Below are 17,944 nucleotides of genomic sequence, written 5' to 3' on the forward strand. Positions count from 1 at the left end.
TACAACATAACTAAGAACGGTTAGGAAAATAATAACTTAAAATTCCCCGTGAAAGGTAATGATGAAAATACTGATAGAAATACTGATAAGTGTGTGGGGAGATTTAGGAATGTCATGACCTGACTGGACCAAACGCTGGAGCGTCGTGAAATTTCATGTCATTGCTAATGATAGTGTCGGGGCCGTAAAACTGTCATCCGGAACACTTTTTATAATTTATTATCTCCTACATTTATCTATCTTGCTCGGAAATATGATTCAATTTTGATTGTTCAAGTGTGGGGAGCATCCACAATTCCAGACCTATCATTTTCTCAGTCTTGACAATAGTTACTTCCTGCTCTTGCAGGACTGCAATCAAAGGGCCTTCTCTCTGTCATACTTGTAAATACATAGGTATGACAGGGAGGCAACACGTCGAACATGGTTCTCGGTAGCCCCTCGGAAAGGTGAATGAAATGTTTTCGGGATCTTGAGCTTAGGTGTATTGGATCCCAGCTTCGACTTGTTGGCATTCGGCAATGGTAATAATACACGGTTTGGGAGTCAATAAGTCAAAGGTGGGTAAAGCCGAAACCGTACGCAATAAATTTGAAACCGGACACTTGGATTGCTCTTGTGGTTAGATAGATAACAATGCGAGTAAGTAGACTTCTTTGGGTTGCGATATCGATCGGGTTAGTTTAGGGTTAGTTTCATTTTGATTAATGTGAAAAGGATTTGGAGAACCAATTTATGAGGACAATGTGATTTAAACAGCACACGCAGTACAAGTGTTATTTTAAACGTCACACTTCCATGAAATTATGACATATAAATAACACTTGTATTGCGTGTGCTGTCAAAATCAGGTTGTCCTCATTATTTTGTTTTACATTTATAATTATGCATAGAACAAAAAACTAAAGGATGCTGATACCGTTAAGTATTTTATAAGTCGACGAGAAGACGAGAAGAAGACGAGACAACCTTACAAATTGTTATTTATTCATAACTTATCAACGTACCTACCTACCTATTCATAATTATTTTCATCATAACTAGCTTAGGTGAAATATTATACCTATCAGTTTATAAAAAAATTGTCATTTCCACAATTTCGAGAAAATCAGAAATGCAGAAAGAGTAATTCTCATCTTAAATTGGTACATATCGTCATTGGTTTGCTAGGTATTGTAACAAACAGCAGTTATGTTTCTACTCGTATAATAAGAAACTACCCGATGAAACTGTTTCTATTCCATTAAAACCTTTCTTAACAATATAGCATAACATTTGGTTTGCGTTTATAAAGATACAAAATGCTGCAGAACCTATATAAGATCCAGAAGATATATAATGTACCTATATATTTAGGTAACATTTGGCTTAGCTGAATCCAAAAAGTGTGTTAGATGTTTCACAAGTTATATACGATGTCCCAGAAAATAATGATTAAATGAAGATGGCTTATAGTATAAGCTTTTAATCCATCAGAATCGCCCCGTCCCCTAATATTTTGTCCTTTCGAAGATCTTGCTCATTTTATCCGAAACTTTTCCTTTATCTTTTTGCGCGTAACAATAAATCGTCTATTTAACTGTATTTACGAGGAAAAAGCCGAAATTTATTAAAAGGGTTGATTACCTTTTGATTACGGAACCCTAGAAAAGAAATATTACGTAGCAATTTGAATGGGTGAGTTTTAAACAAAAACGGACCAAATTCGATAACAAAGAATTACTCCATCGAACAATCAACTTTTGATCAAGTTTGGGAATTTTTATTATTTCCGGAAGTTTGCGGAAGGCAAATGAAGGAAGTTAAGAATTCGCGATTGCTTCTGAAGTCTGATTGCATGTAACTCAGCTCCTGTTTCGTCTTAATGGGGCCCACTGATTAACAGTTCGCCGGAGGGTATCGGTCTGTCAGTTGTTCGGAACTGTCAAAGTTTTGTTCTAACTGACAGGCCGATACCGTCCGGCGGACTGTTAATCAGTGGGCCCCTTAAGGTTAACGAGTAGGTGTTTTTTTATACTACGTTGTCGGTGGCAAGCATGTATACAGCCTGCCTGATGGTAACCAGTCACCGTAGCCTAGCGTAGACTGACACGCGTATTCGGGAAACGAGATAATCACAAGATCTAGAAACGATATAGAGATCAACTAGATTTACATTAGATATCGACTAGATGTGACTTGGATATCTAAGTCATAAACGTCAAATTTGACATATCTATCTTACAAATATCTTTAAATTATCCATATCGTAACTTGTTGAGGTCTAGTTCGTTTTTTTTAGCATTAGAAAGAACTCCACAGAAGCAAGCGTGCAGTTTTTATCAGGCTCTTTAATTGTTAATAATTATTGAATTATCTAATGTAGCATGGTCAATACATATAATTTACTTCAAATTATTACCGCTAAAAGTGCCGAATTTGGAACCACAAGCTTACTTCTGCGAAGTTCTTTCTAATGCTAAAAAAACGAACTATAGTAGAGATCTAATACATTTTCAGAATCGAGCCGTGAGGGAAGTATTTTACGATTGATACAGTAGATGTTCTGACAATCGATAATATTTTATTTATTTTAAATACGTGATAGACACACGAAAATTACTTCCATTAAATATTTTCATTTCCCTTTGAGTAACTCAATAATAATTTATTTACTTTCACGCCCCAATTTCACCAGGGTGACAGGTGCGACAATTGTAAAACATCACTGTTGCTGACGTCACAGGCATCCATGGGCTACGGTTACCGCTTACCATCGGGCGGGCCGTATTCCTGTTTGCCACCATCATTGAATTATTAAAAAAAACTTTATTATATCGGAAAAAAACAGATATTTATCTTGCTAAGTTTATGACAATTGTCACAAGAAACACTACAATTGTAACGAAATTCCGACATATAACTCATTTCCTGTCAAGATTCACCGACAATTCTACAAATATGTCGACTAGAAAAAATAATTCTTGTTTCACAACATAATTGTAATACATACAATTGTCGCAAACTGCCTGTCATGTTTCTAAGTACTTCTATAGAAAATATTTGATAAAATTGTAATATGTCACCTGTCGCTTGACAATTGTCGCTCGACATATGTCACTGACAATTGTAGCCGTGGTGAAATTGGACTGACCGTTGTCAGTCTGTAATCAAATCTTGCAAGTTAAATTTGATCCACTTCCCGGTTTCCGATTGAGCTGAAATTTTGCATGCATATATAAATCGGATGACAATGCAATATTATGGTACCATCGAGCTGATCTGATGATGGAGACAGGAGGTGGCCACAGGGACTCTGTGATGAAACAATGCAACCTAATTGTGTTAGGGGTTTTTAGAATTGTCTCGATGAGTATTAGTTGTCTGTCGTAAGGAAAGTACAGTCAGCGATAAAAGCTTGTACCAAAAATGAATTTTTTGCTAAAAATTTATTAGATAATTATTTTGTTGTTTCCTTTTTTTGTTGTCGCAATACTCATTATCCATTTAGAGGCTTCTTTATACGCTCAAGGAAAACAACGAAGAAAGGTAAATATTATTTTCGTGGGACGGGAAATAAAAATATATCTAGAGGCAGAATATTCTTTCCAGCGTTTGTAGTCTTTGTGAAGATTGAAAATAATATAAAGGATGAGTGTGTGACGTTTCAATTACGTATAAATTGTAATATGAATAAAATAATAGTAGTACAGTCATTATATCCAAAAAATCGACCCTACCCGTGAATAATTAGTTCTTGGATTTTTTTTTCATAGGTCCCTCGGGGGCGTCACTGGGAGTGTAAATTCAAAAAGTAGGCTTAATCAGGCTCCTGCGTATATTCGAAAAATGGTTTTTTTCCAAAAAAACGATTTATCTTCAATAACTCGGCCATTTTTGATTTTACAGTAAAACCGTAAGGACAAAAATTGTAGGAAATTTGATTCTCTACAAGTTAGTCCAGTCATTATATCCAAAAAACCGACCCTTCCCGTGAATAATCAGTTCTTGGATTTTTTTTTCGTACGGCCCTCGGGGGAATCACTGGGAGTGTAAATTCAAAAAGTAGACTGAATCAGGGTCCTTTGTATATTCGAAAAACGGTTTTTCTTGAATAACTCGGTCATTTTTGATTTTACAGTAAAACCGTGAGGACAAAAATTGTTCAGAATTTGATTCTCTACAACTTCGTTTCCATTCATTTATGCCGTAAAGCGTGGAACATAGGAGATAATGATAATATTTTGAATTTGTCGCGTTTTTCAGGTTTAATTTCTAAAATATCGATTTTGGGGGAAAGAAGGTAGGAACCAAAATTGTTCAAAATTTGATTCTCTACAAGTTTAGTCCTCTTCATTTATGTCGTAAAGTTGAAAATAAACGAGATATTGAAAATATTTTGAATTTGTCGCTTTTTTCAAATTTTATTTCCAAACTATCGATCCTAGAAGAAAAATTGTGAGGACCAAACTTGTAGAGAATCAAATATTCTAAAATTTTTGTCCTCACGGTTTTACTGTAAAATCAAAAATGACCGAGTTATTCAAGAAAAACCGTTTTTGGAATATACACAGGACCCTGATTCAGTCTACTTTTTTAATTTACACTCCCAGTGATTCCCCCGAGGGACGTACGAAAAAAAAATCCAAGAACTGATTATTCACGAGAAGGGTCGGTTTTTTGGATATAATGACTGGACTAACTTGTAGAGAATCAAATTTCCTACAATTTTTGTCCTTACGGTTTTACTGTAAAATCAAAAATGGCCGAGTTATTGAAGAAAAACCGTTTTTTTGGAAAAAAACCATTTTTTGAATATACGCAGGAGCCTGATTAAGCCTACTTTTTGAATTTACACTCCCAGTGACCCCCCCGAGGGACCTACGAAAAAAAAATCCAAGAACTAATTATTCACGGGTCAAAATCTATAATGACTGTCCTATAGCTATTGAACGATCGGATACATCCTTATATATATGTATAAAGTTACTATTGTTACGTAGATTGAGGTGATATAAAATAATCTAAACTGAGAGCTAGAAGCTTTCCCTCGCAGTGCATTAGTATTGTCATTCAGCGAGGAAATGCTGCCAGCATCTTTGACACAATGCCGCAGGGCCATTTTTAGATTTATTTTAATTTAGACTAGTAGTTTAATTTTTAATCTTATTGATGTTACTCATTAGACTAATTAGACTGTATTATTTTTGCTGAATAAACATTTATTTACTTTAATCGAAACATAAGAAGTGATTAATAATTAACGAAAAAGTTAACTAAAAATGGTAAATGCTACTTATCCATGTATCAAATCGACGATGACTCACTATTGTGTTATAAGTACGTGACAAGAACATAATATTTAAAAATATCGAATTTCTACACACAAACACATAATAATATATTTGCGTCCGTTCAACCTCACTTGAATAAAATTCATGCTTGAAATTCATGTCAAAGAATGTATCCGAACGGGAAAAATCCGATTCCTAACGCAAAAGTATGTCACTATCTACATATATTAAAGAGTCGAGAGAAAATATATATTTCACATTCCTCAAGTATGAGAAATATTCTTCGTACGTTCCTGAAGGACCGCAAGACTGTTACGTTGGACGATATGATGAAATTGTATACATATAAGGCCTGATTCGAAACAAATTTGACAAATTCAGAGTGATTTTTCTTGGATATTTTCTAGCTTACTTTATATATACACTACGACATTATAATTATCAGAATCACAAAATTATTATACCAAAAAAATTTTTTTTTTATCATTTCTAAGATGATCAAAAAAATCAAATAAACGCCGCCGTCTTTTTAATTAGGCGCCAAATTGCTGTCAAAAACTTGATAAGTATGGAAGAAACTTGCACATAACTAATTTCCAACATAACCTGTTACCTAATATTATACCAATACTGAAAGGTAATTTCATTGCAATATCCATGAAACAATGAGGATCTAGACATATCTTCAAATATCTGGCGTATCAGGAATTTCGTCGATGTGGTGTCAGTTACCGGGCATTGGTTACTTTTCGACAGAGAAATCGACACCAACATCACTAAAAGAAACGGTTCGCAGCTTTAGTTTAATAATGCGGATTTCCAATATTACTTTGATAATATTTGGAGATGATCCACGATGTTTATGAGGCAATCAGCATGCTTAAGCCAGTACCCTCGAAATCGGACCAAAAAACTTGATTCAACAAAGTCCCACAGTATTGACCTATTGAACGGTATGGAGTGGAGTGTCCAAGGAATTAGTTCGTTAAAACAACAAAAACTATATGCAATATAATATTTCAAAATAAACATTGTTCTTGATAGGACTCAAACTAAGAAACTGTCAAAAAACACTGTCGGATGTATGATGGAGGGCATACAACAAAACTAACGACAGGAGCGGGAAGAAATGGAAAATGATGAATTTACTTATAAATAACAATTTTTAAACAAATTTTCAATAAATTATGGAAAAACAAATCTTGATTCAGCTAGCTTCAGTACCATTAATAGGGTTTTCAATTTGGCAGATTGAATTCGAATCAGGCCTTAGAAATCAAAATTTAACTAATAAAAAGGTTTATTTGTCATAAACACATTACAAAAATAACAAAGTTATTCACCTTCACTAAAATGACAGAAAATAAAATTATTTTTGAATAAGTAGATGAGACACTTGACTAAATCAAAAAGAATAGTCTTTAAAACTGATTATGGCAATTAATGGGTCAATCACCTCGTTAATTTATTGTTTTACTAATAAACAAGCGACTAGCATTAAGAGGAAGCGAAGACCGCTCAATCGTCCCAATCGCTCAAACGTAATGTTAAGAGCTGGATGCGAGCCAATAGACCCTGGCCCTGTATTCATATGTAGTTCACTGCGCATCGCCGAGTATTCATCTTTGGCTACCAGTGTAACTGGGATGCGAAGACCTGTCAAAATTATTCATAATCACAGATAACACTTAAATTGGTTCGCTTCAGGCGAGAGCCTGATTTCATTTGGCAATGACTATTTTGTCATTGAGGCGTGCCGAGGCCAAGGCGTCGGTGTCAACGAAGATTATGTTGCGGTGTATTAATGGCTATGAAATCGTATAATTAGAATAGATATGTAATAGGCAAACAGCCCACAACTTTGGAGACAAAGTCGACTTATTTCAATGAAAACAGGTGACACGACATTTTGTGGCATGCCACTATCGAACGACATTGTGCACTAGTGTATTACTTAAATGTATTCGTTCAATAAAAAACTAGAAATGGGTAACATTAACTCATAAGATTTGATTACAAACACAGCCGACACAGATGAACTTAAATAAAGTGTAAGTAGAACAGTATAACTTTGACTTTGACGGTTTTTCCGATCTGAAAATAGAAAGCCTTCTAAGTCGCTTCTCAGGTTGCAATGCTCCTGAGAAAAGTGTTTCGTTGAAAAGCTTTTTGTGATCAACGGAATGGTGCCGTCGTCTGACGTCTCTAAATGGCTTCTGCCTATTATCTTCTTAGTGCTTTACGCTACAGTAATGTTGGATTGAAGGATTAGTACAGCTTAATTTGTAGTTAAACCATTGTACTTATTCTGACTGAATCCCTACTATAATGTTATAAATACTAAAGTAACTTTCCCTGTCTGTCTGTCTGTTACATCCTTACGCTTAAATCGCTGAACATGAAAATATATTTAATAATACACATAATTATAGTCTGTATCTTTAGGTATTTAAACAAAAGGAAACCAAATCTACCCTCAAATGGCTCCTTAAGCCAGTTCAGGGTAGATAAAATGAAAATGATCAAATAATGTAGGTTAAAATCAGTCGCTCAGTTACAGATCCAGGCAGTTTTGTATTAGTATGGTTAACCAATAACTCTTATAAGTACCCGAAAATGTAAAAATTGATTGTATACTTTTATTTAAATACGTAAAGAAAAGATACAGACTATAGAACCCAGAAAACTAAGAACATCAAGTAATATTCTTTATTGAGCACCATAAATTTAAAATATAAAATATTATTAAGAATAATATTAAGCCAATAGGGCTATAAAGGTCGTAATTATGTAAACAGTACTGCTATTAATCGTATAATAACCTAATAACTCCCGGAAATCGACTCGAAATAGGATACTACAGGTGAAGTTAATAGGCAAACATATGGTGTCATTACATCACCATATTCTTTCATAGCCTCGTAAAATAACCCTACATTATTCTTAAATGTGGACTTTATGTTATATACTACAAGTATCCTTTTCGATCGGCTTGATCGGGCAAGATACGCAGTTGGGAAAGTAAAGGCGTTGATATTTCGGTATCGGCCGCAGTGCGCTGGGACCTGAATTCAGGGCTTGACCTCATCCATAATTCAGGACAATACTCGCCGACCCAAACTGGCTTATGTTTAAGACAAAAAAGTCAAGTGAAAGTAAGAAGCTTGGTAAAAAAAAATATAATTTATGTTACGAATAATATTATAGGACTTTATAAATCAACCGGTGTACGTTTCATGTGTCAAGCAAGTACTCCTTATAAGGTAAGTAATTTTTACTGAATTAAAAATTTTAAAACAGTATGTTAGACTTTTCAATATAAAATTATACCTAATCATATTTTGTATGGAAATTATTAGACTGTGGATCTGACAATAGATCTATATCACATTATCTAAATATTTTATTTAGTACTTACTTGGCTGGCGCGATGACCTAAAATGAGTCTTAAGTAGCCTCCAACACAAGAGCACGCCACCTTGCTTGATCCAGAGCGTTCAGGCCAGCTTTCGCCGACGCCGAATTTTTTAGCTTATAATTTTACCCAAATTGCTTTGTAAAGATAAACTTACTTGAATCAGATTTAAAAGACTTTCTACGTTATCTAAGTAAAAGTTGCTCAATTTATATTGTTCGAACGAAATTCTACCCCGGGCTATTGAATAAGTTATCACTGTAACTCTCAAACATTCTAAGTTCGCCAAAGAAAAGTTCGGCAAGATCAACACAGACTTGGAAAAAAAATGTCTTGCTCTTTGTACAATTAAAACAAATGATATCTATACAAAGTTAAAATTATCAAAAGGTTTCGCTTAAACATTCTAAATAAATTTACAATTCCATATACATACTACAAAAAAATTGGTCCCAAAGTGAGCTGTGGTAAAATTTAAAGCCAGGAGGATGATGACATTGATGACTCAGAAAAATAATATCTTAGATAGGTATATTTACAATTAACCCAGTTAACCCTTTAATATTAAAATATATTGAATGTTGCCTGCTTTAAATAACTAATATAGATAAAGTATAAGCAAATTAAATTTACCTTGGAAATCATCGATTTAAATATTTACTTGGATGCCGTTCGATCCATTTCGTTGGCACGCCTGATTACACCGTTTGATGGATTGAATATATTATGAGGTGTCATTGGATTTGATTCAGTCGGAGTGAAAAATCTAAATTGTATAATATAAAACAGTTTCTTTACACATTAACAGATAACCGTTACCCTAAAAATTTGATACTACATATTTTTTATATTATTCAAACGTTGTAGAACTCCACAAAGAAAGGATTTTTTCCCTAAGAGGGCAGGAAAATCTATCCCCTAAGAGGGTGAAAAATCGGGTTGACCTTCTTAATTTAAACGGAATTTAATCGCGTAAGTACGTAACTACTAATGAAAATTTAAAATTTCCTCCGACGTTTCGTGTTTTCATTGTTTTCGTGATTCGGGATAAAATGTGACTGAAGTTGACATCAAGATCTTCTAGCTGCGCGAGTTTTCGAAATACTCACACTTGGTCTTGTTTATTCATTTGAACGGACAAAGTCTTTAAATAATATAGCAACACGCAATTTTTATTGGCCAGCGAATCGAGTAAAATGTGTCTTAACTAATGGGTAAAAATTACTTTTAATTTAATTTAATGGAGAATCATCAGAAGTATGTGACAGGCGTAGGTAACATAGTTAGGCATATTATAGGTATGTTATTGAGATGAACACTTACTTCCTTGGCCCTCACTAAAACAAACTTCAGATACTATTCATAAATGTAACTTTAGTTCACTCTAAGAAAGTTTACGCTTAGCTACTGCCCGCACAGTACCTATTGAATCTCACATTTTGATAGGTCACTGAATCGATATAACTCCGTAATTTTGTTCAGTGATCGACTGAAAATGTGTCCATTGCGTCCGTCCCGTTCATTTGTGTTTCCAAAGAGATTCGGATCATAAACAAGGGCGGGGGATAAACCTATTACTTCCACTTATTGGATGGGACATGTCCGTTTATGTATAGTCAATTCACTGTTGTATCTTCAGACGTGAATTTATAACAAAAATATAAGCTAAAACTTAAACTTAACTTAATTTAAGGGATGAACTAACCTATATTACATTACTTAAGTACCTAATGGTAAACATACATACAGACAGACAGACATGACGAATCTACAAGGGTTCCGTTTTTTGCCATTTGGCCACGGAACCCTAAAAAGAAGGTTATTAAGGATGATTCACGTTAGACCGGGCCGTGTCCGGGCCTGATAATTGCGATAAAACAATGCAAATTAATTGTGTTTGGGGTTTTTAGAATTATTTCGATGAGTATTAGTTGCCTGTGGAAAGAAATGTACAGTCAGCGATTAATGCTTGTACCAAAGCTGATTTTTTTGGCAAAAACTTATTATATCCAAAAAGTAACTTTAATATTATACGATAAATAAACCAATATAATTAAGCTAATACCAAAGTATTCGAGATGTGAATTAAAATGTACGTCGACTAAGATTGGCTGAGGTAATCATAATCAGTCAATCCGAGTTGACGTGAAAGTAATATTACCGATCGGCAAAAGTGAGTTCTAAGGAAACAGGAAAAGTAGATCAAGGGGGAACTGTAAGACTCTTTAATATTTAATACTTCTTTCTGTCCGCTACTTCGTTTGCGAATGATGATGATTGATAAAAACTATCCTTTGTCATTCCCCTTGCCTTAAACCAGGGGTCACCAAACTTTTTTACCAGAGGGCCATTTTGCGCCTCAGAAACTTTCGCGCGGGCCGGATTTGCCCCGCGGGCCGGGGTTCGGAGAGCCCTGCCATAAACTATCTACATATCATCATTCTCTTGCCCTTGTCCCATTCACTTGGGGTCGGCGCAGCATGTCTTTCTCTTCCACACCTGTCTGTCGCCCGTCATTTCATCATTCACTTGCGTTCGTTTCATATCATCTCTCCCACAGTCCATCCACCTTTTCCTCGGTTTTCCTTTCCTTTCCTGTTCCTTACTTTTTCTGTTAAAAACATTTAGTAAAAGAGGGGACAAGCTAAGAGTGATCACTAATTTTCTTTCCCTTGTTTCGAGGGACGATGCCACCATCAGACCTTTAGGATATAAATAAACTTGCATTTAAATTTGTCTATCGGAATAGTATAGCTACTGGGACAGATTCAAAACCCTTAATCATAATTCTCGAGGTGGACTAGCGTTTAAAAGGACCCGAAAGCAAGTCGCTGACAAGAAAATCTCCACAATGAAGACAAATTGGCGTTCCCGTTTAGTGTCTTTACTTTACGAGATACCGCCTTCAATGGCCGCCCATCCACTTCCACTCATTAAAATCTGAGGTCTGTTGTAGGTACTGTTGAGGTTTTTTTTGACAATTATGGTGATTGTTAGGAGAGAATTTTGCGCCGCCGTATTAAGTTAAGTAATACATAAATTATTCATTTAAATTTTATAACGTCTACAAAGACCTTAATTGTAGGTAGATTACCCTTTGATATTATTTTATGACTATTACTTTAACTTAACTACGCTGCCATGAAATTGCTCACATGTAATTAATTAACGATCACATTTAATTAATTAGTTGATATTTTGATAAATATCTATATATTATAGTGAAATATCCTGTCCTAATGGAAATCAATCATAATTCATAACTTGCACGTTACATTTTTGACCTATTTTTCGATTCCAAAATTTGAAGCAGCATAGATTTGGCGATAAAATCTTGATATGAAAGTTTTCCCCTTGCTGACAGATTCTGTTGTAACATGCTATATCTATTTAACCGTTGATTCGGCTGTCGGGATAGCCGTAGGTAGGTATCAACTGTTAAGCCGTACCAGGTGTTCGAAAGCTATTATGTGTTTTAAATGTTATTGGAACTTTTTGCCCCCCCCGTAAAATAAAATTAACATTTTATGAAAGTTCACAAAATTTTCCTACTTTTAAGATTAGCCTAGGTATTCCTTATTGTATTAAAAATACAAATTACATCTCGTTGGAGTTCAGAGAATAGGGCTGGTATAGATTTATTCGAAAGTTCCCATTGTGAGAAATAGGCGATAGATTTGTTACACAGATAGGCCGAAGAAAGGTATAATGCAAAGGCCGGGTAGGGTCTGGGCGAAGGTCGCGAACTTAATCATGGAAAGTTTTATTACCTACCATATTACGGATTTTGTCACCTGGTCTAAATAAATTGTTTAAGAATACGTTAAAACATTGTAAGATGTAAATACATCTTAATAAACATAAACATAGTTAAAATGTTGTTGGTGACATAAATATACCACATAAGAAATAATTTTATATATTTCTGATTATATTATACTTATTGTCATAAGAATCTTATTGAAGCAACTCCAGTCCAGTTTGTAGAATTGCGAGCTCTTTCCTGTTAAAAATCTTTCACGTATAACTCTGATAACTCTGATTCTAAGTCGACTTACAAAGTTAAACATCGTATAATAGCAGAATGGAAACGAAAATGAGAATGTATAAAACTTAATATAAGAAACTTTCCTTCATAAAAGGAAGAACGATAATGTTATGAATAAAATGAATGAATGGATGTACCTATGACATTTTGTTTGTATTGTCAACTTTTATTTAGTAGTGAATAATAAAGTTTTTTCAATAAATGTAGGTAGATGTGTATGCTTTTAGCCTATCTCTAATATTCTTATCATTTGTTAGTTGTAATTTAAAACCCGCAATTCGATGTTCTATCCATTAGCAAAACAAGTCGTAAGTACTCTATTCAAGATTTTTTGTCAGTCTCAGGAAATTTCATTACTTTTTAATTTGTCATGTATATTTTAATATTAATTAAGAATTAGTTTATAATTGCACGCTACATGTCCTCTGTAGCTATTTGTGTGCCATGTGGCACTGTAACATTATACATTTAAGACCTACTGTTGCACCAAATTCCAAATTATTTAAACATAGGAATATGTTTAACAAATAAATAATTTTGAATTTGGTCACTTACCTCTCTTTCTTGAGCTCGCTGTTCTTTTTCCGGAAATTGGCAACGAGTACTTGCAGCTCGGAGGAGTGCCGGTCGTAGATCTGCGAAAGCTGCGTCGTGAAGTCAGCCACTGGAACAACATTACGTTTTCAGGCTAAGCGTATGCTGCGTCTTACCTAAGCGAACAACTCACGAACGCGACGCGGCGCGGCGTGGCGGACCCGAGGCGTTCGCAACGAGATCGCCCACGTAGGACACTTCTATAGGTATCAAAGGATTGATTCCCCCCCGCGAAGCATCGCTTCGCTTCGCGTTCGCGTGTTGTTCGCCTGCGTAGTACGCTGCGTGAGGCGCAAGCGACGCCGTTCCACGCAGCGCAAGGCAAAACAGAATTTGTAATGGAATTACGTCGCAGCGTGCGTAACTAAAGATCACTAGGCCAGATCATCATCATCATCATTGGCCTTTACGTCTATTGCAGACGATTTATGGTGTAACATACATTACACCGCCTGGGACGGAATTAAGGAAACGCAGGGATGCCCAGCACCTGCATTACCCTCTCGGCTACTACTACTACTACTATGGTTACTAGGCCAGATAGGTCATCAATATATATGTAATATGAAATGGCTGTTTGATATTTAGTTTTATTATGGGCTAGTATAGCCACCAAGTGGATGCCGTAAAAAAAGCGCGGACTTGGCAGGCCCAGACGGAGATGGCGGGACGACTTAGACGCTTTCATCAGTAACTGGCGGGAAAAAGCACTACAACGGGGTGGAAATCACGGGAAGAGGCCTTTGCCCAGCAGTGGGACACTATAACGGGCTAAAAAAAATGTTAAATGTACACGTAGAAAATGTAATAAATGCCGAGAACAAGCGCAATTAGCTACAACTTGTCGTACGGCTTATGATTAATTGAAATAACGCAAAGTGTTTGTTTTATACGTGCGTTTGATTCTATTTTACCTCACAATTCAGCGAGGAGTTTGCAAACAATCACGGCTCACTGGTTACGAGTAAGTACGTGCGTGTAAACAGGCTAAATATTAGGCTTTTCAGCTGGTCCGTTTGCCAAACGTTTCAATGAGAGTTATAATTGGAATACTTATTTATTTTGGCAGATGTCATTTACTAAATATGTAGGTACAAATCCGAATTGTGAAAAGAAAATTATTTTTAAAACTATGTAGGTACCGTTTAATATCCAGGAACATGTAACTTCAAAACTAACACACAACATGTAACACGTAACTTCATGTAAATTCAAGTGAGTGAAACCGTTGTCGTATAAACAATTTAACATGTAACTTGTTTAGGATTCAATAAAATTTTGATAACTGATTCATATTCGTCGGTTACATTACACTACAATATTTATATTTCATATTTAAATAGTGACTTTTTGTCATCAACGCGGGATCCGCTTTTGGCAAATTATACGTGGTGGACTGGTGGTTTTGTCGAAACTTTGCCATCTGATCTGCAACCCGTAGTGACCTTTAATGGGACTTGTCTCTAGCTACTTTTATTACATATATTTAGTACTTAAAAATTAAAACGTAAACTGCAGTATACAGTGCCAAAAGAATACAAAACTACCAATATATCAAAAGAGAAGAAGATATCGAACGTGTTGTGTATATCGCGGTAGCTATCTTCTTATAAATTGTCGATAACAGACATGTCGATATTTCATTTTAAGTAGTCAATCACTATATATCGTCACTACTTTGAAAATAACTGTCAATCAAAAGACAAATGTAGTAATCAAAAGAGAAATGTAGTATGTATGAGATGCATACAGAGTTACGGCGTTTCTACTTTGAGTATCAGTGTGATTATACGAGATTTTTTCATAGTAGGTAGTGACGATATTTTTCCACAAGAAAATCTATGTTTAGTTATAACCATGCTAGATTAAAATCGTATCGTATAACATGAACTTTAAACAAAAGAAGCTTCTCCGATCAGGTGAAGTTGAAAAGTTGCATAATTATTAGGTAACATTACATCGCCAATGAGCCCTAGAGCGCCTTAATGAGCGTGCTCCGTATAAAAGTTACCAGGAACATTTTCCATACTAATAATGATCGGAGGTGTCGACCGACTTCCCATAAATCTTATACAACGTGAGTTTTACGGTGAAAACTTTGCTCACAAGCCTGTGCTCAAGTTAATGGCGGGTAAACGTGTTTTTGAGGTGTGTTTTTTAAATTTGTTAAAACGGAAGCTTATGAGAATAAATTGACCTTTGAAAACCGTTTAGAAGTTATTTTATAAGCGCACATTAGCATTTTTAATACACATTTTGCTACTCTACATTAATCATTTATTATCAATTTTATAACTTTTTATTAGGTAGGAATGTTTATTTAATTTCAATTTATATATTAACTAGCGACCCGCCCCGAGTTCGTATGGGTAACACAAAACCTTAACAAATTATAACCTTCCTAAAAATCACTCGATTGATATGTGAAAACCGTGTCAAAATTCGTTCAGTAGTGTTTGAGTTTATCGCGAACATACAAATAGACAGACGGCGTGGAGAACTTCGTTTTATAAGGTGAAGTCATTTCAAAACTTTAAGAAATAAGGACATGCACTAGCAGCTATTATTTTATTGGAGAAAGCTAACAACGAATATTTTATCAACAATAAGTAGGCTTATAAAAAAAGTAGGCTTATAACTATTGGCGATTATTTGTCGAATGTAATAAGCGTTCAATCACTATCCTGATCGAAAAGTATATTTACCGAAAAGTGAAAAAGCGTATGGGATTATTATATACTGCTTATTTTATTACTTTTATTTCCAGAGTTTCTTTTACAGAAATACAACCGAGTTTTTATTCAGCGTATGACGGTATAATTAAAGTACCTATCATTATATATCTATATGCATGTGGTTTGTATGATTAAATATTCCAATTTCGTACCGAGAAATAATGACTGATCCATTATTCCAAAAAAAAGGAAACCTAACGGAAAAATGAATACAAAATTAACTCTATCCCTTTTTGTTTCCGCTCATGTTTTATGCAGGCTATATTATGCAGCAAGTGTCCGGATTTACGATGTCGAGTTGAGAGAACACAAATGTTGAAGTGTTGTTAGACTGGTGCTCGTAAGGGTTTGTTATGCGGAGGCATCTGCTTTTATGGTAAGTAATGTGAAAGGTTGCTATATGTATTCCCAAGAAACGTACTCTAGGCTGTAACCTTTTGTAATGGCATTAGCTTTTTAATAGATATTGAAGGTATTATTATTATTTATTTGTTAGCCTGTTGTGTCCCACTGCTAGACAAAGGCTTTACACTCTTTCTTCCACGCGTCTCGTTCTATGGCAATATTATGCCCATCTTTCCGGAAGAAGAAATGTAAAAGGAAAGGAAAGGTAGGTTTTTGAAGGTGAGTATAAGAGTTATATACTTTTTAAATGGCATATGTGCCAAATAAGCCAAATAATAAGGTTAAATAAGTAATGTTGAATAATATTAAAAAGATCTTACTTACTTTTGGCCTATCAAACTTAACAAAGCTATTAAGCAAATACGAAGAACAATAAATTCTTTAAAAGGTGTCCTTCTTTAGCGAGCTTTGCAAGAATAAAGTTCTTCTCTAACCTTGTAGTTTAAAAGTAATTAAAAGTACTCAGAAGGTTCATTAGGAACTGTTTAAATTCGAAGTTGAGGGCACAAAGTTTTGGGCTATAATTAATGAACGCGGTTCCAAAACTAAAATAGGTCATAAAACTAATAAGGTTTTGGCAAAAAAATCATTTATGTATTTATAAGCTTATATCGGTGACCATACTTTTTTCCATTTAGCTTTAATAAAAAGCTTTTTAAATAAAGTATGCACATAAGTTAGGTCTCGAGCGTTTTAAATCGCCACTTGACCTAACGTAGGTAAGGTAAATAACTCACTCATTTACTTTTATTTAGATATGTTAATGGGATTTAAAATATTGATGTATTCTATGTAGTATCTATTTTATTATTTTCGATATCTATATTTATTAATTCCACTTTATTATGATTTATGATGCGCGGCTCATCTTTTATTTATCAAAGCAGATAATTTGTCAAATCTCAAAATTCCAGATGTTAACATATTAAATATGCTCAAAACGTTCATCCTGACTGTAAATAGTAAAAACCTTAATTTAAAAAAATGCATCAATTTAAAAGTTGTGCGACCAGCGTTTATGAATAGTTTACGCCGACCGAACGACCGAACAAACTCCGGAACTTGGCGGAAGTTACGCTGAACTGCATTAGAAAATCTGTAAAATTTTAATGGCTTTTTAATCACTACTACTTAGCTTTTCTTGGAATCTATTTGCGTCTCATTGATCATAATTAAAATTAATAATTATTTCTTATTGCACGTTCAGACCTGTCCCATTCAAGTTTACCCAATGAAATGAACTTGTTGGTAAGTTTTTAATGTTGTTTGGGCACAGACGATACATGTTTCCTATAGCTAATGTCTATTTAAATAATAATTAACCAATACAGTTGCCACTACATGGCTCATTTTAAGAAAAAGAAAATACAGGATGGCTAAACTAACATTTAGGGATCCGACAAATAACAAACAGCGGACAACTCCTTGCGCCAGATGTGGAACTTAGCACTTACTAACAAGTTAGAGACCGGCA

The 17,944-nt window shown here is 34.7% G+C and overlaps 1 protein-coding gene across 1 annotated transcript in view; it reads right to left on the reverse strand.

The window, feature by feature from the left end:
• LOC134666012 (uncharacterized) overlaps nt 1-17,944 on the reverse strand; it is a 234,362-nt gene that overhangs the window by 148,628 nt on the left and 67,790 nt on the right. The window contains exon 4 of the mRNA XM_063523093.1: nt 13,292-13,400. Coding sequence (XP_063379163.1) covers nt 13,292-13,400 — 109 coding nt within the window. The remainder of the gene's footprint in view (nt 1-13,291; nt 13,401-17,944) is intronic.

The sequence above is a fragment of the Cydia fagiglandana genome, chromosome 7 (assembly GCF_963556715.1).
Source record: "Cydia fagiglandana chromosome 7, ilCydFagi1.1, whole genome shotgun sequence".
Lineage (NCBI taxonomy): Eukaryota > Metazoa > Arthropoda > Insecta > Lepidoptera > Tortricidae > Cydia > Cydia fagiglandana.